The sequence below is a fragment of the Garra rufa genome, chromosome 13 (assembly GCF_049309525.1).
Source record: "Garra rufa chromosome 13, GarRuf1.0, whole genome shotgun sequence".
NCBI lineage: Eukaryota > Metazoa > Chordata > Actinopteri > Cypriniformes > Cyprinidae > Garra > Garra rufa.
Genome location: NC_133373.1, coordinates 30,273,205 through 30,294,839, shown reverse-complemented (window position 1 = coordinate 30,294,839; position 21,635 = coordinate 30,273,205). Strand labels below are relative to the sequence as shown.

The following is a 21,635-nucleotide window of genomic DNA, read 5'->3' as shown; positions in this document are numbered from 1 at the left end:
GTTTACACAGCAAGATTAAGACAGCTACTCAAAATTGTAATTACCTGTGCTTATCCTGATTGTTGCAACCGATTAAAAACGAAAAGATTACGTTTGCTTGCGCAAACTCATCCGGGAGTGTTGACTTTTCACCGACACAGACTTTTGAGCCTGATTAACTGAAGTTATTCTTGCTTGCTCTTAGTCACGTGCCAGCTGTTGTGAACACGCTCAGGACAGTTGGACATTGTGGTGAATCAGAGGTAAACATTTTTTTATAAATACACACAATAAAAATTGCACAGACCGATTGTTTCATGTGTTAAGACCTCAATGTATCGTCAAGAGCCGCAGGATTTAATTTGGTTTTGACTGCCATTATATGAATGACAGACTGCAACGGTTTGAGTTAAAAATCTTTGTTTGTGTTCTACTGAAGAAACAAAGTCACCTACATTTTGGATGCAGATAAACATAAAATTTTATTTTTGGGTGAACTATCCCATTGAGACTTATATGGCTTAGTATAACGTAATTGAAGTCTCTTACTGAGGTATGTAGTAGAAAACCCATGAAAGTTTTAGGCTATTTAAAAAAAATCCACATTGTTTTTACATATTTTAGACTATGAGGGCGGCATAATTTTGATGACACAAAATAGTTGCACTCGGTGAGCTACTGGCACTATTTTTACTGGAAACACAACTTGGAAAAAAAATACTGACATGATGGCATATTGTGCAGCTTTTGGTTATAATTGTTAGTCGCAGGACAACAAAAGAAGTGATGTAAGCCTCACTGCTTTCCTAGCATTAAGAAGAGGAGAAACAAATGGGAAGATGCCTGTGGACAAATAAAATGGGGCCTCATTTATAAAGCATGCATATGCTCAGATTTGATCTTAGAGTGTGCGTACACTTACAAATCCTTGCCAACGCTCATATTTTTCCATATCTGACATGGAAAAGTGCTTAGCGTCACTCCAGGGTCCGAGCAGATAAACACACTTCCTGTCGGAGTACTGCAGGTTTTTGAAAATGTAAGTTGTTCTTGCAGCTCACTGTTCTAAATGAAAGGATTTGGATGAACATGGCAATCTTTTATATGTTAATAACATTAATTAGGATTCGTTTACAAAGAGAGCTGAAACCATACAGCTGCGCGGAAGTTCAAGATGATTTGCGATTCATAGATTTCACATCTGAAAGGGATGCGTACATACGTTTTCTGTACATACGTTAATTGTATGAATCACATATACGCATATTTGAGAGATGATCATAAGATCAAATTTAGGATGGTTTCTGCACAACATTTTATAAATGAGGCCACTTGTGAGGAAAATTGATGGTACAGTGTGTGATTTAAGCCTATGCTTATTTTGACACCTGTAAGCTCTTTCAGTAGCTGTGGTCATCGTATCAGTATTTTATTTTCCAAGTTGTGTTGTAGTAAAAATAGCAACAGGTAGCACCAGTAGCTCACAGAGTGCAACCATTATACATCTAAATAATGGCACCCCCCATAGTCCAAAATATGTATGTATATGTATGCTACGGTTATGCCTGTCATTTACACTACTCTGGCGTTTTAGTTTGAAAACTCCAGGATTGCGTTTCAGGCCCTGTTTACACTTATGCATTTTTGTTTTAACCATATAGCTGACTTTACACAATGGTATCTTGTTAATTTTTCATGCATTGGTTAGAAAATTCACAAAACACTTTTAACACATTTTAATCAAGTTTAATAAACAATTGAATGGTCTTTGGAGTGACCCTCTTCCATATAAACTTAAAAAAATACAACTATTATACAATATATTTCGAGTGACTTCAGCAAATGTAGTGACATGAAACAATGGCAGCATTGTGTTAAAAGCAGCCGGAGGTAGAGGTGGTGTTGTGGTTGAATCAGGGCTGCTCAACTCTAGTGCTGTTGATTTGAGTTATCAGTGTCTGTAAGACCTGAAGTCTGGTGCTGACCCACTGTGGAGGGGATGGATTGTGGTCTGGCCCCACTATTGCCTGCAGGGCTTTCAAGGCACTTTCTGCTGTCTGGAGGTATCGCTCATACTCCTCTTCTACTTTGGTCTCCTGTCTTGCTCTCTTCGGACATGGCTGCAACAGGTGAAGAATTACAGAATTTGTACAAATTTGTTCCATAGACAGTCAGACAGGACAGTAAGCCATCCTCTCACTCACTCACCTCCTCAGTAAGTGGTGTGTCTACAGGTGAGCTGTTCTCACACTCCATTTGCTCACAGTGTTTCCCTACGATACTCCTCCACTCCTTCAGACGTTCTAGTCTTGCTTCCTCGGACTCCTGGTGTGAGACTGTCTGTAGAAAGCAATACATTAATCTATATAAGAAGAACTGCAATTTCTTTAGCAAAAAAGTCTGTTTCTCATTTCATACCTTACTGAGGAAGTTTAATACTTTGGTTTTGATCTCCTCTGATGTCAATGTTTGAGAAATCACTTCCTCGTGGTTGGTTATCTTAAAGTTATAAAAGAGACGTGAGCTAGATTACAAAATTGTTGATTTAAAAAACAGTGATAAAGAAAGATGTGATTTGAGATTTTTTTTAAGCAAATAAATAAATAATAAAAACTCAAGTTCTTGAGAGAAAATTGTCCTTTAGGTTTTCATTACAGGATTCATCTATATTTGTACAAGTAAACCCACCCTTTATACCTTTATAATAATTAGTAGTTATTTTAAGTTAGTATATCATTATACATTCACTTCTGATTTATTCTAATACAAATTTAACAATTGAGGATATTGTCTGTTTTTTAATAAAAAAAAAAACACGGTTATATAATGGGGAAATTCCTACCTCTGCAAAGAGGCCAAAGGCCTCCAGGACATGATGGAGTATCAGCCAGGACGGGTGAGTCAGGAGACCATGAAACAGACCACTGATTCTGGGCAAAACTTGGCACTGCAGTCAAACACAAAAAAGATATGCACGCACAGCGTATGACTAAATTAAAGAACTAATTTCCTGGTAAACTCATATTTAAACTCATATTCCTATTATACCTGATTATCAGTAGAAATAAATACTTTTCCCATGGAAGCAAGGAACTCCAAAGCAGCTAAAAGCAGGTCATCAGGGCACTTCTGGAGAGTCAACCCACTCAAACAGGAAACAGCCTTGTTTTGCAACATAACAAAAGACAACTTGCATTAAAATAAACAAAGATCTAAAAAAGCTTTAAAATACAGTACTATGAAAGCCCTAAAAAACTGTAAATGTTAAAAGATCACCTGAACAATGACATGTGGTTCTACACTTTTGATCAGAACAGCTGATATTGACAGGAGTAACTTCACAGTGCACTGGAGAGGAGGATGAACCTGCACCTGATAGTAGATGAACAGTGAAAAAAAAAAAGAATTATTTACCTAACTGAATGAGATTCTTTACCTCATCATGTCATCACATTAAGTGATAATGCTAAACATATAACCTTTATGTAACAAAGAAAGCTTGTGTAAAACTATAAACAACCGTTCAAAGGTTTGGAATCAGTAAACATTTTTTAAATGCATTTGAAAAGTATCTTATGCTCACCAAGGTTGGGTTTATTTAATCAAAAATAAAGTAGATAAAAACAGCAATATTTGTGCTTTTTAGCTGTTTACCTGCATAGACATAAATTACTGTTTTTGTAACCCATTTGTGGTTTAACAATTGTATTTAACAGTTTAAGCACAATAAGGCACAAAAGAGACCTTAGTTTAGTACTCACATGCTGAGTGACAGCTGCTTTCTGTGTGTGCTCAGAAAACCATTTATCAGAAGTTAAAACTAATATTGCAATGTCAGTCCCATTCTGGAAATGGGGGGGCAGGGAGTAGCTCATTTGGATTTAAAGAGACATGGACGAAAATAATGTGTTTTTGCTTCCACTCAAAATAGGCATTTTCAAAATAATACAATAAATGCTCTTTAAGATATTATGAGCTGTGACTTCACAGACATTCTGGGGAGACCTGAGACTTATATTACATCTTGTAAAAATTAGCATAATAGGTCTTAAAGGGTTCATATGATGTTTCTATAAAGAGCATTATTTTGTGTATTTCTTGTAATGCAATGTGTTTATGCAGTTTGAGGTTCAAAAAACATTATTTTAAACATACTGTACATTATTGTTGCTCCTATCTGCCCCGCCTTTCTGAAACGCTTCGATTTTTACAAAACTCTTCACTGATGGAAACCGAGGTGTTCTCTGATTGGCCAGCTATCCGATGCGTTGTGATTGGCTGAATACCTCAAGAGTGTGACGAAAATGTTATGCCCCTTACCATGCCGTTTCTCGGCTCATAGTGTCTTTTTACACGTTGCGTCGCACCTCGTAAACATAAAACGTCTGCATTTGCGATCATAGAAGGAGAAACAACAAGCACTACTCCACACTGTTCAAAACTCACATTTGAATAGTCAGTACTAAATTCCTAAAATATGAAAACGTCCTAAAATATGAAAACCCATCAGTCAGAAACGCAGACTGTCCTTGCAACATTCGAATTGCCCCACTTTATAGCCTTAACCCTTTGTTTAAAGCTGGCATTGTAAGCTGCTCTCCCAGGTTCAGGAAACAGTCCTCCGTGAAATGTGCATCACCCACTCGCATATTTGCGTTGTACTGTTCCGGAACAGTGTTGTAAATAAAACTTAACCACTAATTTCTAGTTGTGTCCTCATTTGGAAGGCCATACAAAGTACTTTCGCTTTCGCAATTAAACACACTGCGTCTCCACAACATTGCGGCTGCAACACTACTACAGCTGGTAAAAGTTAGGCCTTCTTTCTTTCCATGTACATATGGGCGGTGTTATGCTAATCTACTCACCCCGTGACGTGGACAAGTGGGGGCGTGTTTGAACAAGCTGTTTTAGGGAGGTGTGGCTGAGTCTTAACTTTTTTAATAAATATCTCTTTGGTTTTGAGACTTTAAGCTTTGCAACTTTACAGATCTTATCAATGCACAAACAGCTTGTAACACTCCAAAGACAAAGGAAAACAAGAAAATGCTTCATATGACCCCTTTAATGCAGCCTTGCTAAATAAAAGTATTAATTTCATTCCCCCAAAAAATTTAAATGTCGTACTGAGCCCAACATTTTAAAGAGTTGTATGTGAAAACATATCACCTGGTTGCTACTCATTCGACTCCACAGTTGAGAGATGATCTTCACAGAAGACACCACACATTCAGGCTGCAGGTTGCTCCCTCCCATCAACATCAACACACAGCCTAGTATCCGGTTCTGAATCACAAAGACAAAGAAAGGTCAAACTAAGCCTGGGCTAGATATTTATCTTAAAGCCCAGTCTAGTAAGGGCAGGATGTCAGATAAATTTGAAACCATGTGGATGTGTCAATCTACAACACAATAGTATCTTAAGTGTTGAAATAATAAAACTCCCCAAGTTTCCCATGGTCAAACTGTGTGTTTTGTGTACATAACCAAAAGTTTAATCCACAACAACCCTTATCAAAATTTGACTGTGGAATAAAACACATTCACATCCTTGGAACTTGAATCTGGATCTAAACTGTCTGTTTCCTCTGCTAACAATTATGTCTTGGGTAATGAATAATAAGCTATTTTTATGCCAGCATTTTTCATATTTTTAAAATCAAGGCCTACTCCCATTTCATCCATACAAAATATTACTTCTTACCTGTAAGGCCTTAATGGTTTAGCTCCTGCATACCTAATTAGTCTTCTACCATGCTACAATCCATCACGCTCCCTAAGGTCACAAAACTCTGGACTTTTGGTAGAACCTAGGATAGCAAAGTCTACTAAAGGAGGGAGAGTTTTTTCGCATTTGGCTCCCAAACTCTGGAATAGCCTTCCTGATAACGTTCAGGGTTCAGACACACTCTTTATGTTTAAATCTAGATTAAAGACTCATCCCTTTAGCCAAGCATTCACATAATGTATCTCATAACCTTGTACTTCAGTTACATCTGATCAAATGCACATTAGCATTCTTTAGCTTGGGCTAGACACATCATTTTTGCTTGGTTGGAGCAGCAGCTACGGTAATTATTTCTCTATTTGTTTTTCTGTTTCTGCCAGGGATTGCCATCCCGTGGTAACTAGGAATTACGCAAGATTCAGTCTGGATTCAGAATACCCAAGAAGAGATGATGCCAACCCCTCAGAAGACCTCTGATGATGCCAGCCGTGAAACAGCATACAGCACTACAAAATTTTGCTATAAGTTTGATTGCAACATATAATCATTACTGTTAATAGTGTTCATCGTCTGTTTGATTACATCATTACTGACTTTACCATACATCTACGCCATATGTACATCAACTTGACATACAGTAGTCACCACTAGTAAGCTACTAAATACATTGTAAAAACCTACATTTTTAGTACAGTTGCTTTGCAAAGGTTTGTATCGTGAAAAGCGCTAAACAAATAAACTTAAATTTAATTAAATTGACCTACCCTGACCTACCCTCTGTTATTCAGAACATTGGCTTTTGCTCATGAAGACTGAGGGGAATCTTGGAGTTGGACCAGTTAATTGACAGTGGCAGTCTAAAATCATTTCAGTTGTTAAAACAGGAATTTAATTAACCTAACTGCAACTGCAACAAAAAAAAAGATCAAGGCCTTACACTAGCAGTCAAAAGATTTTGAACAGTATGATATTTAATGTTTTTTAAAGTCTCTTCTGCTCACCAAGCCTGTATTTATTTGTAGAAACAAGTAAAAAGTTAAAAAGTATTAATTTCTATAATAAAGGAACAAATTACATTTAAAGTATATTCAAATAGAAAACAGTTATTTAAATAGTAAAAATATTTCACAATACAATTTTGCTGTATTTTGGATCAAATAAATGCAGGCTTGGTGAACAGAAGAGAATTCTTTAAAAGACATTTACTGTTCAAAAACTTTTGACTGGTAGTGTATGTAATTCAATGTGATGGCAAACATCCTGTTTAGTATGAAAGGTTTAGGTGATAAGTGGTGCCATTGTCACTTTATTTCTCTCACAAGTCTCGGTATATGTCCCATCCTGTAGCCGCTATTCTGCCATTCCTGCAGCACAACAGAAGCCCCAGCAAGCACCTCTTCCTCCACCCGCATACATGCCTCTGCACACAGACACCTCAGCAGAGTGTGGCGCCACACACACAGGTTCTCCTCCTGAGCAGGAGGGAAACGCTCCACAAATTCCACCTGTCACATAAAACACTCCATCACATTTATAAACGTACCACTTTGCTACCTACAAGACAAAGACAGAACAACTGTGGGAACAGAAATATACTATATTACAAACTCATCAATGTTCTAAGGAAGCTTTTCTGCTTGTGTTCATTGTTTTTCTGGACAGGAGAAAGAGAAACTAACCTGGTGTTTTGGCGTCATGAGAAATAGCAGACGTCTAAGCAGCAGGGCCAAGTGAAACAGCTGATAACCCTCGCCAGGACATGACTTTATCTAGACAGTACAACAACAATACAGGTCATGGAAGTAGATTAAAAAGATTCTCTGGGAATTTGTTGAAACAATGTCCAAACCGAGACAACTTAAGAAAAATATATATTTTCTCTCTAAAAATGTAGTAATCTTTAAAAATGTCAACTGATTTAGAAAAATTAAATTGTAAGGACAGAGGATAAAACAAAAAAAAGTTATCTAAGCAAAACTTAGATATATGGTTCAAAATTAAGACAAAGGTATTTGGACTTTCTCTAGTTGTCAAATGTAAAGAACGTGCACACACACACAAATGTATAGATTACCTTTTTTTTTTTTTTTTAGTAAAAGTAATACTGTTCTTCAACAAGGATGCATTAAAAGGATCAAAAAAGACAGTAATACCATTTTAACAATACAGATTTCTATTTTACATAAATGCTGTTCTTTTGAACTTTCTATTCATAAAAGAATCCTGAAAATTACACTTTGAAATATATTAAAACAAAAAAGGCTCCACAGCATTTCTGCTTTACTGTATTTTTCATCAAATAAATGCAGAATTGGCAAACTTAAAAGACAGCAAAAGCAGTAATGTTGTAAAATATTTTTACTATTTAAAATAACAGTTTTATATTTGAACATATTTTAAATTTATTCCTGTGATCAAAACTAAATTTTCAGAATCATTACTGCAGTCTTCAGTGTCACATGATCCTCCAGAAATCATTCTAATACACTGATTTGCTGTCCAAGAAACATTTATTATTATTATTATTATTTATAATTTTTTAGGAGTCTTTGATGAATAGAAAGATGCAAAGATCAGCATTTATCTGAAATAAAAAGCTTTAGTAACTGGTATACACTATACCATTCAAAAACTTTTTTTTTTCTCATTCAAAAATATTTAAAGGGATTTTTTAAAATGTATACTTTTATTTAGCAAGGATTGATCAGAAGTGATGCTAAAGACATTTATAATGTTACAAAATATTTCTATTTCAGATAAATGCTGTTCTTCTGAACTTTCTATTCATCAAAGAAAACTGAAAAAATCTACTCCGCTGTTTTCAACATAACAAAAATAAATGTTTTTTAGCAGCAAATCAGAATATTAGAATGATTTCTGAAGCATCATGTGCCTGAAGTAATGATTCTTAAAAATCAGCTTTGAAATTATTTCATTTTTTTCTTTAAAAAACATTAAAAATCTTACTGTCCAGAAATGTTTGACTGGTAGTGTACATATAACTTATAGAATAAGTTGTATATCTAACACTTGTAATAATTAACAACATTTACAAAAATACCAAGCACCCAAGAAAAATTGCACAAGACTGTTTTGACAAACAGGTGTTCATTTTGACACCAATTGTCAGCTCAGTCAGGGTCCAAGATAGATTTCCAGAAAACAACAAGATCACCAAAAGGTCACATTCCCAGCACTCTCCACTCACCAGGTGAGCAATAAGAAGAACATGGTGAAAACACAACTCGGCCGTGCCATACCTGAAGAGAGACAGAAAGAACAAAACTGATACTATATATAAACACATTTTTACTTGCATTCTTTAGAACAGTACATGTTTTCCAACTTGCATAGACATGGCTCTTAGTAGAGCATGGTTATCAATATTATTTAGGGGGTTTTAGAAAGTATTGAATGACTCCTAAACTACAATGATAAAACTTCGGAAGTTTATACTTCTTAAAAGATAATTAAAAAAAAACAGGAATGCCCCCTGATTGCTCATGCTTGCTATCTCTGACAGCTCTGGAAAGTAAAAGTCACAGAAGTGCGATGGTCGACACTAATGGGTGTGTATCTATACTTACCGTGCCAGGAAGCACCAGACATCTGTGGCCAAGACAGCCGTCTGTGTGTCAGTCTGCAATACACCAGCTAACAGTGACCGCTCCTGAACGAAAGAAACAGAGCACACAGCAAGATTATATGATGTTTTCTTTTTCTGATGAAATGTCTTAAGTACATCTGTCACTTCATCACTTCTTCATCACAAAAAGATCAAGCTTTGTTATACAAAACAGAATTCAACAAATTCAATAAAAGAAATCACTGACCAATGGAGGAAAGTGTTGAGCGGGCAGAACAGCCACACAAGCACACATATGCACACACACATGCTGGTGCAGACTGACTGTACCCTGGGCCTGACCTCGCAGCATTACTCCCGGCAACCACACCGGCAACGCACGCTCCACCATACACCGCCGAAAACTCTGCAAGACTGCCTCAAACACAGACCATCTGTGAAAAGAGAGAGTTTTTGCTGGAATTATGTATTTGAGACAAATACTGCACTGCACCTATAGAAAACAAATCTTGATTTAAGTATGCACCATTTTAACATTTCCAGGTTTGAAATGCAGTTGTAAACAACAGGATAAATAACAAGGATAATGTATAGAAAAAAAAAAATTCAGGATTTTCAAGGATTAATTAAATTGATCAAAAGTGACAGTAAACTTTTATATTGTAACAAAAAATCAATTAAAAAAATGTTCTTTTGAACTTTCCATTTAATAAAAAAAATTCTGAAAAAAATGTATCATCGTTTCCAAAAAATATTGTTTTCAAGAATTAGAAACATTTCTTAAACACTAAATCAGAATTTTAGATTTCTGAAGAATCATGTGATTCTGACAAATAAACTGCAATATTTACTGTATTTTTAGGGTCATGAACTAAGAAACCAAAATTCCCTTGATCTATTGATATATAAGAGGTCATTGTACTATAAAAACATCTTGTTAGTTTCAGAACTCAAAACCTTCTTGTTAGTCTAAAAACTGCTTTTACTGAAGACAGTGTGCCAAAATCTAAAATCACAAATCTAAAGTCAGACCATTTTGTTTTTTGCTTTAAATGTTGAAATGATACAATCAAATTTTAATTAAACAAACAGCTCATGCTGCATGAGTGTAGCATTTTTGTTTGTATCGTGAATAAAATGCAGTGGTTGGTTCTAATTTCAAATTTTTTTTATTTTTTATAAAATGTTTAGTTGTTCTAGTAGCAGCAACTGCAAAAACAGTTTCATGACCAGAAAGAAATATTTATGGCTGGTAAATTTCTCAAGTCACCAGCCATAAGCAGATGTGGCAAAAAGTTAGTTTAAAGCCCTGCTTGCAAAGTGTAAAAAATATGGACTAAAGTATTGTATTTCCCCTACTGTAGAATAAGGTAAAATAACATACCTGGAAAATACAAATTTTCATTCATTTTACAGTGCAGTTGTTTTACAACAAATTACTATTACTGTCTTAGGAATAGTAATATAAAATTATTATTATTATATTCAAATAATATGCCAGGGACCAAGGTTCACCCACCACAGTCTCACAAAATCCTGTGGGAAACACTGTGAAAGCATTTTTTAAATATTTAGTTTATGCCTTAAGCAAGAGACAAGAATGAATAAACAAATATGAACAAGATGTTTATTTATCTACAGTATAAATAACAAAAAATAAACGACACAGTTCTTTCTTAATTGTTTTAAGTGCAAACAATAAATTCAGCCATAATCAAAATAGGATCAATATTCAAAGTACAAACAGTGATAGGTTGTAGAACTTACACAACTTATTATAGCCTACATACCAATAACAGCCTAGATATGTTATGTAGCCTTATTTGCGCACATTGGGGAGTTGCTCTCTAAATGTGGGATATTAAAATTGCTTTTGAATGCACATGCATTGAAATAAAAATAAGTTGCACCACAACAATTTCTCGCACTTACACAAATGCTCCCAAATATATTTTGAGGTTGTGCAGATTCAATTTTGGGCGCATATGCGACCAAAACGGTCGCTATTTCGAGCCCTGTTCATTATGAACACACTGGTTTATAGTGTAAACAGTTTTACAGTTTACTGCACGTACTTATTCTTCACGTTATTTCCCTATAGCGATTAACGATCAGGAACTCTCACCCAAAGGCTTACTTCTGTGTTGAAAAATAAGGTGGATACAAGTGTTAGGTACCTGGGAGTTTCCTCTGAAAACTGGCTGCCATCACTCCACAGTCGCAGCGCCTCCTCTGGCTGGGATGAGAGTTTACCCAGTACATTCACCAATAGCAGACATTGTGGCAGATAAAGTTCTGTACTGCACTCTAAAATGCACAAACAAGAAAAACAAATTGGTTGTTAAAAACATTAGTATAGTCTCCAAAGTGGTTGGAAAAGCTGCATCGAATCAGGCAAATATCCAAAATTTGTCAGAAAGTCCACATGTTGCAAACCTGGATGAACTGCCCTGTAATAATGAAAGGGCATAGGCACAAACTCAGTTTAAGTGACCTGGAAATGCACAGGATATACACACAGCAATGTGTCATGGACAGTCAGTCTCTCTGCATTTTTATGTAACTATGTCCTTGACATAAAAGAAATTAATCACCGATTCTTTTCTCCCTCTTGAGACTTTGTAGTGACCCATCACTCACATTACAAAGAGAACAGAAACTTTAATGACCAGATTGCGTGAGCTATGAGCTTACGATGGACAAGCTAAAGGTTTTTTGGAGGAAATGTTAAAGGAATGTGCCAGGGTTCAAGAGGACCCTGGAAGTTGTTATAGTAGTTTGCAAAAAGAAGCTCACGGTGTTCTGGGTCCAGGACAGATTGTGCAAAGGGTCGGAAGGAGAGCAGCTGTGTCAGCATGGCATCCATGGGAACCAGAACCGCCACTCTCAACTCCTCACTGAGGGCAGAGGGCACAGACGGAGCACACACAGATGGGGGGAACTTGCTGAGGAGGAAAAATCCACAAGCTTAATTAAATATAATAGACAAATAAGTAAAAATATGTAAATAAGTAATTTCAAAAACATGTTATAAGTATCAACCCAAACAATAAGTCTTTGATTTACCTGTGGATTTGGAGATATAACTGGTGAAACCGACAGCATGACTTGGCAAGGAATGCTTCAAATTCCTATCACGTGACCAAAAAAACATAAATCTATTTCAGACTGTTTAAATAATTATAACAGGTTGATGAGAAACTTTCGTTTCCCTCAGTTACCTTTGTGTAGTGGACTAATGTGTTGGCAAAAAACCTACACATCTTTGTTGCTTTTTGGAAAAGCTTGTATTCAGGACAGTGCACGATTTCCTATGAGAAACAAACGGAGGAAGTCAGATATGAGCTGACCTTTCATATAAAAACATTTTCATATTTTTATTTATCCAACAAAAAAGTCCCTGATAAAGGATTCGAGGTCACCATTATTGCAATTAAAAATACCACAATAACAATCACCATCTCTGTTTTGTTCAAAATTTTTTAAAGATGAGCCTACCTGTAGGCCTGCCTGTTGGATCTGTTGAGCCAGCTCAAGACAGTTCTGGACAGACGTACACAGGTCTTCACACAATGAGAAAGCTATGTCAGTGTGGTGAAGCCGATCTTCTACAAGAGACTGGTATTTCACGCTCTGTCTGAAATCAAACACAAACTGTTAGTACATTCATTTGTATAATCTATTTCTTCATATAGATTTTAGACTGAATAATTATGAATTATTTGTAATATAATTTATAATATTTGAACATTTCTCTTTGGCTAAAAAAATTACTAATTTTACTGGCTTCCGGGGGGGCCCAATAAGACTTAAAATTACTTGTATGTTTTTATAATAAAATGTAATAAAAACACCAAAAATAAATATTTATAAAATTAAAATGACAACATATTTTTAGTTAATTCATTTTTTTATTAGCAACTAATGTATTTCAATAAATCAAGCCAAAAGTGAGACTTTCCCTTTTACATCAGCACATAAAATTCCTCTTTATATGCAACATAGCCATAAAAATGCCAAAAAATTCACGTCTAGAATTAAAATTACCTGATTGATTTTATGTATTTCTTTCTTTAGTTGCAAAGAATGTTTTTGAGGAAAACATTCCAGGTATTTTCTCTATATAAGAGACTTCAATGGTGCCCAGTGAAGGTCCAAATTGCAGTTTCAATGCAGCTTCAAAGGGCTCTACACGATCCCAGCTGAGGAATAAGGGTCTCATCTAGCGAAACGATCTGTTGTTTTCTACAAAAAAACCCAAAAAACAAACGCGTATCTTACAGTAGCTCTGCGATGCGCATGAAAGTGTCTCACAAGGTTAGTTCTCCGTCTGTGTACTTCGGTTAAAAAAGGGCATAAACGTTCGTTTTTGGGAAGAGCGTTTGACTATCTTTGCACGTTCGATTTGTAAACACTGGGTTGGTACTTCCACCTATGGCACGCTTGTGTAATTACGTAATGCGTGAAGTCGAACCAGTGCAAGACAATTTGTCCTTAAAAAGTATAAAAATTTGTATTTTTTCTTAGAAAATGACAGATTGTTTTGCTAGATAAGACCCTTATTCATCGGCTGGAATCGTGTAGAGTTCTTTGAAGCTGCATTGAGGGTGTGTGTGTTCACACTTCTCATGCTTGGTTCAATTAAAGTGCATATTGCAGGTTAAAAAAATTTCGACATAAACATATATCCGTGTATGAAAATACTATACGAACCGTTAATGCAGGATTTGAAAATATTTTACAAGACGCAAGGGCACAAATTTAGAAGACAGAGTGACGGTTTCCTTGACAGCTCTCAAAAACAGCTTTTTTTATCCACACCGCGTCATATGACGTCACGAGAGGGAGTCGTTCGCCAAGCTCTGTTGCTATTCAGTATGAGCAGTCGTGAGTTAGTGTGTTTTCGGTAGTTATTTTTAATTTCAATTGATCATCATCATGGTAAATTATTGTGTTTATGGAGGCTGTACAACATCACAGTCAGGATATCTTCCTATACTACTCCATTCCATATCCATTTTCAAACAAAAAACAGAAAACGAAAAAACTGATCATTTTTTAATTTATCATTTTTTGCCTTATTCAGATATATACTTAAAACTATGTTTTTCTATTTCTTTTTTTCTAAATAAAAGATTTTAGAATATTGGTCTAAAAATGGGTCTGTGGTGGTCTGTGTAGGTTTTATTCATATGATTTACAATTTGAAACGAAATAAGCAGAAATAAGAAAACGGCTCCTTTATTCGTTTTTTCATTTGTTCAGAAAACGAAAAAAAAGAAAAAAAAGAAAAAAAAAAAGATTTTGGCTCGATTTTTCGTTTTTTGGTTCACGGGTAGAAAACGTGAAAAATTCGTTTTCCACATGTGGGCGGTCACGAGACGCCGATTGGTCAACCAAATCTGGACCAGTGACGCCATCCATTGTTCATTCAACAAAAGACCATTATTTATTTATTTTCATTCTTTTGTAGTCTTTAAGACAACAAACATTCAAGTGCAATAACATTAATTACATCAAAATATAATATAACTAAAAATATTATAATAATAATAAAATTGGAAAAGCAGTACCCAGACAGCGCAAAGAAGAACAGATCAATGTTCAGTCAAGTGTAAATGCACAGCAGGCAGAAATTTTCTTTTAGACATTATGCTCAGTTTTGGACAAGCGATGATAAGTGCAAATACTGTAATGCAAATCGACTGAAGGTACCGAGGGTGGAGAATTTAATTTGTACTGTACTGTATATCATAGACACAGGAACGTTTCTTTCCCCAGAATTTAAGTTATTATAAGTGTGCACAGCCTTGATGCTTAAGTAAAATGTTGACATCAGCTAGATAAAAAATAACGCTTAGGCTTGCAAAGTCTGTGTTTCACGGTGTTGGCCATCCACCGATTAAATTAATTGTCCTTTCGTTTTTTATAGAAATGTTATGAAGAAATAAATTTTTATAGAAATAATATCAATGTAATTCAGCGGGACAACAGCTAATTGTCCACTTCATATACAGCAGGAGCAACAGCGCAAGAGGCGAGTGATCCAGCGAGATGATTGACATGACGATTATAGATAGATAGATAGATAGATAGATAGATAGATAGATAGATAGATAGATAGATAGATAGATAGATAGATAGATAGATAGATAGATAGATAGATAGATAGATAGATAGATAGATAGATAGATAAATATTTTACTTAAGCATCTAGGCTGTGCACATTTAACTTAAATCTCAGCAAAATAAAATGTTCCTGTGGCTATATCGGTATATGTATATTATCCTCAGGCACCTTTTTTTTTCTTAATTAACAAAAGTTCACTTAGCGCTCTCGTGCTTCTGCCTCAGCTATGGTCGTGTCAATCATCTCGCTGGATCATGGTCTCGTGCGCTGTTGCTCCTGCTGTATGAAGCAGACGATTGTCTGTTGTCCCGCTGTACTACCTTGATATTATTTATATAAAAAATATTTCTATATAATAGTTCAATAAAAAACGATGGTGGGGCGGTGGGCAAGTAATTTAATCGTTAAATGGCTGAAAACCGTGAAAAGTGACTTTTTTTAAAGCGTTATTTTTTTATCTAGCTGATATCAACATTTTACATAAGCATCAAGGCTGTGCACACTTATAATAACTTAAATCCTGGCGAAATGAAACGTTCCCATGGCTATGATATACAGTACCCTCAGTACCTTCAGTCGATTTGCATTACAGTATTTGCACTTATCATCGCTTGTCCAAAACTGAGCATAATGTCTAAAAGATAAGTTCTGCCTCTACACTTGACTGAACATTGATCTGTTCTTCTTTGCGCTGTCTGGGTACTGCTTTTCCAATTTTATTATTATTACAATATTTTTAGTTATATTATATTTTGATGTAATTAATGTTATTGCACTTGAATGTTTGTTGTCTTAAAGACTACAAAAGAATGAAAATAAATAAATAATGGTCTTTTATTTTGTTGAACGAACAATGGATGGCGTCACTGGTCCAGATTTGGTTGACCAATCGCCGTAAAGGGGCGTCTCGTGACCGCCCACATGTGGAAAACGAATTTAAGTCGTTTATCCCTTTTCTACCCGTGAACCAAAAAACGAAAAATCGAGCCAAAATCTGTTTTTTTTTTTTCGTTTTCTGAACAAATGAAAAAATGAATAAAGGAAAATCATATGAATAAAACCTACACAGACCTATTTTTAGGCCGATATTCTAAAATCTTTTATTTATAAAAAAAAAAATCATTTTTTGCAAAATAGAAAAACATAGTTTTACGTATATATCTGAATAAGGCAAAAAAGTGATAAATTAAAAAAATTGATCAGTTTTTTCTTTTTCCATTTTTTTGTTTGAAAATGGATATGGAATGGACGGAAGATACCCTGATTCATCATGTCCATGGGTTTACTTACAATAAAAAGAACGGTGCATCTTCCATATCTGGGTGCGTTTGTGCGGGTAAAGACACGGGCCTATACTAATGCATCTGCTTTGAAAAACACGTTCACTTTACACCGGAGGATTATCATCTCGGCGATATGATACAGTTCAACATGAGATGCTGAAGCAAGAACCAAGCGAGGCTTAGAGATGGTGCAGTTCCTTCGGTGCATACAGCACCTTCATCGGGTCCGCTGTCAGACTGTGGTTCGTCCTAAGCCGTCAGAAATGCAGCTCGATGAAAACGTGAACTGTGCACCGTAAGTCTTTTTTTTCTTCTCATAACTTCTCATAACTACCAAATCCGTGAACATATTTATTTAAACAATGAGACACAACGAGATGTGTATAAGTTGTTGTAAAGCACCGTAGCTAGCTTGTAATATAATTTTAAAAAACGGTGTAAAAACGGTACCATATGAGAAGGCATAACTGGTCAGTTATCCTCAGTTTGTTAATATTATAATCATCAAGTCTAGTTACAGCTTAGTCACATTGTTTGCACAGCTCATTTGTAATTTATTGTCATGTGTTGTGTTTATAGGGCTTTGGGAGACATTGCAAGACATGAGGATGTGTCAAGATCTGAAGCAGTGGAGGCCAGCTGTTATTAACCACCTTTAATGTAACACATTAGTGTGATACCCACACGGAAAATGTTTTTTCTTTCAGTACTATATGTTTGGTACATCTACATATACATATATATATATATAAACAGTTGCAATGTTGTGTTTTAAGTTGGGTATTAACAGTACAATGAAATAATATTTATGATTTATTTATTTATAACCATAAATGCAGATCTGCCTGATATATATGATGTAAACTTAAATAAAAATTTTATACAGTAAGACAATTTGTGATTGTGATTATTTTTTATTGATTGTCACCAAAATGGGGTTCAAAACCTTTATAAAGTAATCCTTCCTCTGTAAGCTGTCTAATAGCAGACACAACACATGCAGGTAAGGGCTTCCTGGTGAATACCAACGCGCACAACTTGACTGTATGCTGTCAATATTAATTGTCTTATACCAATGGCATTAAAAAAGTTTTACTTTATAGGTATTTGTGACCTAAATATAGTCAACCTGTAATTGAGATTACATTTTACTGTTTATTTGTACATACGTAAGTATTTAGCCCAGAGTAATAAATTATCTCTACCATAAACTTACTCATGTCTGCTGGCCTGGAGATGTCTATGCCCCTGCCTGAAATGCATATAAGCTATCTGTAGAACTTATTTTGATTTCAGACAGCAAACCTCAAAGCCTGGGTGCAGAGTCAGAGACAGCACATCAAGTTTGGGGGCATTTCCCATATAAGCATATAATAAAACAAAAAGGTGTTTCTCGCGCGTGCGCAGTAATAAAAACCCGCTATATCACGTAACGTTAGCGTCGGATATTAACAAGTATGACACGCTTGATCAACGATTATTCGTTTGTGTTACTGGTAAGTAGAATCAATACTTCTAGATGACCAATGCTATGATTTTGCCTGATTAGATATCTAACACTGATCTCCCACCAAGACACCTGCCCTGTTCTCCTCACACCACAACTTAATTTGTCTCATCTGACCGTTGTTCTGTTTAATCCTGGCATGTCCCTGCTCTCTTGGCCACATAGCAGGCTCATATTTGTGTCTGTGGTTCGTCATATAAGTGTAAATAAACATTTTAAATGTTCTCTGCGTCCGAACAGTCATTGTGATCCATTGTTTTCCTATGGTTTACATTGACCGCTCTCCCTCGCGTTACGTCAATGCCGGTTTTGCCAGATTTTTTTCAGATGCGGAAGTAACATTCTCTCACAAAAACGACTCCAGAAGCCTTAATAGCGCATTTTGAAGTATATTTTAAAGAAAATCTGGTTCCTACATTATTTTTCTATACATCAATTCACCGGAGTCTCTAACCTGCAATATGCACTTTAAAACAAACTCTGGTGCGATTTCTCAGTTAGTGCGGTTCATTTGAGTAAGTGTGAACGCTGCCATCCGATCACTTGTACAACACATTTGTAGTTTGGTTTGTTTGGTTCATTTAGTCTGGACCAAAAAGGAAAAAAATACATTTGGTCCTGGTTCCCTTAGTGTTCACACTGGCATTTTTGACAGCGAATCTAAAGATACCGAACCTAAAGGCATAGTGATACGTACACAACCTGATTGGTCGGGTTGAATGACACATATTTTGTGAAAAGTGCCCATTCACTGATCGGTCTGCTCAGCGCCACTTTAAGTCTAATACATCTAATCCAGTCTGCTGCGCACTCATTGTTGCGTGTATATGATTTTATTTTCACCACCTGCGAACTCACAAAGAGCACTTTACCTCCTCATTGCTCTACGTTTGCCCTCTGCTCATTTTGTTTTGGATACACCGCTTGTTCTCTGTGAAATCATGTCGCATTGCATTGCATCTTGTCATTACTTCCTTCATTTCAAACAAACAACACCACAGTTAATTTGGAAGCAGATCGATCTTTTTAGTGGTCTTGGTCCGCTTGTTTGGTGCGCACCAGGGTTCGGATGGTAGCATTCACACTTACTCATATGAACCGCACTAACAGAGCAATCGCACCACAGTTTGTTTTAATCAAACCCCTAAAACACCCTAAAAGCAGATTGTGATGCACATTATACTCACTTTATGATACATTTCCATGTGTTGGCATGTAGCGCAATGTCCAATCTGGATATGGTTGAGCATATGTCCAGCAGACTGTGAATCACTGCAAGCAAAACACAAAATAATTATTGAAAAGCACATACATAAATTCACTGGAAATTTTTTGAAACACACAACCTTTCCCTCACACAAGACACCACAAACCTGTGACAATATCGGACACTTCCTCCTCAGAAGCAGTGTCCTCCAAGTTAATTTTGTCCAGCAGTTCCATCAGGGCCTTCTGCAATGAATAGGCCTCTTTAAACAGGCCCTGAAGCAGATCGCCAACCAATGATAGCCTTCCACTGTACATGACCTCACTGTCCTATAAACACATCAAAATCATACTGAAATATACAGAAAATTAACTTTTCTGCATAACCATGCACTGCAATAAAACAGCCTGCAGCCTTCAATGACTGATGGTGTAAGAATATGTCCAGTGCACTATATAAAAACATTATACCTTGCAGTGCTGGAAGGTGTCCTTTAGGACTCTGAGGATGTGAGAGGGCAGAGAGCGAATGGCATTAAAGGAGACAGACTCTTCAAAGGAACAGACATGACGCACACAGCCAGAGAGAGACTCCAAGGTGTGGACCATCATCTGGCAAAAGCACAACAGCAGAAATCACTATGACCAGAATTTTTTTTACTGTTGTACACAAACTTAAAATATCATAAAATATGGCATATGCAAACCTTCAAGATATTTCGCAAAAATACATGAAGCTCTGTGTTTTGACTAGAAAGGCCTCCGATTTGCTTGCTGATTTCTTCCAAAAGACTTGCAAACACTTTTACCACCTGTGGATTGTACATGACAACACATGAAAACATGCTTCCTGTTGAATATTGCAGGCTATAGAATTGAATTGGCACAAATACCCAAGTACTCGAAAGTGAAAGCGATGATTGTGTCATTTTAGTTTTTTTTCCCATATTTATTTAGTCCAGACTGGAAAACGAACGTGAAAGTATGGCTTAAAGTGCACAGGAGTCACTTTTAGATGTGAATCACTCATTTACGATGAGTTAATTAATCCGCTACCAAAGCGTGTCAGTTTTCCAGTGTTTATTCACTTTTTATATTTATCTCACACAGCTCAAACACAATGTCTGACATAATTCACTATGATTGGGTTGTCTGCAACAGCTTTATTCCTTTCAGCTGTTGAGTTTTTAAAAAAACTGATCCGTTATTTAATGGCAAGCGGTATTATTTTAACATATCATATTCATTTGCAGTATAGTTTCATTATCATCATGACACCACCAAATACTCAAGTACTCAAAAGGAAAAATGACAAAAATGCTCATCCCTATTATAAAACAGATATTTTGTTGATATTTAAATCTCAAACCTTGGGCAGGACAGTGGAGAAACATCCTGCCTCCAAATCAAATAAAGAAAGATGAGGAAGGAACCTGCTTGTGATTATTTGCAGAATATCTGTGGAGTAAGGTTATACAAATAAAATATTTATCAAGAGAAGCACTGAAAGTCAGGAACCTGTTTAGGATAAGACAGCTACAGATACACTGGACAGCTATTTGACATTTTCACTTTCACTTATTTGCCTAGATACATCCCAAAACTTGCTCAGACTTACTTGTGTGCTCTTCCCAGCTATCAGTGTCATGATGCATGGCGTTCAAGTGTCAAGGGCAATCTTAAACATATTAATCAATTAACATAGTCCTAAAAAATAAAATATGTGACCCTGGACCAGAAAGCCAGTCTTAAGTAGCACTGGTATATTTGTAGCAATAGCCAAAAATACATTGTATGGGTCAAAATTAACAATTTTTCTTTTATGCCATTTCTTTTGATTAGTAATATGCACTGCTAACTTTATTTGGACAAATTTAAAGGCAAGTTTCTCAGAATTGTAATTTTCAAATAATTGTATCTCGGCCAAATATTGTCCGATCCTAACAAACCAATGGAATCAAAGGAGAGCTTATTTATTTAACGTAGCTTTTAGATGATTTAAAAATATCAATTAAAAAAAAATGACCCGTGGCTGGTTTTGTGGTCCAGGGTCACATATGTGTGTAACTACCTACATTCAAACATTAAACTACATGCCTTGAAGTGAAAGTAACTTATGAAGGAATTCAGGAAAGGATATAACTAGTTTGGGCAGGACCGTTTTCAGCTCTTGTTGACAGGTCTCCTGGTTCCACTGAGAGACCTCATCCAAAAGA

At 35.9% G+C, this 21,635-nt stretch overlaps 1 protein-coding gene across 1 annotated transcript; it reads right to left on the bottom strand.

The window, feature by feature from the left end:
- Positions 1-312: 312 nt before the first annotated feature.
- firrm (fignl1 interacting regulator of recombination and mitosis) lies at positions 313-21,310 on the bottom strand. The gene is made up of 23 exons (XM_073852906.1): positions 21,038-21,310; positions 20,789-20,877; positions 20,127-20,231; positions 19,891-20,031; positions 19,587-19,749; positions 19,401-19,485; positions 12,792-12,930; positions 12,515-12,604; positions 12,360-12,424; positions 12,090-12,238; positions 11,471-11,600; positions 9,541-9,727; positions 9,295-9,377; positions 8,916-8,967; positions 7,387-7,476; positions 7,027-7,212; positions 5,149-5,265; positions 3,256-3,351; positions 3,028-3,141; positions 2,822-2,926; positions 2,398-2,478; positions 2,188-2,319; positions 313-2,099 (listed from the first exon to the last, which is right to left on the bottom strand). Exons 1-23 carry the CDS (start codon positions 21,072-21,074, stop codon positions 1,893-1,895), a joined length of 2,643 nt encoding a protein of 880 aa, XP_073709007.1. The 5' UTR covers positions 21,075-21,310; the 3' UTR covers positions 313-1,892.
- Positions 21,311-21,635: the final 325 nt, after the last annotated feature.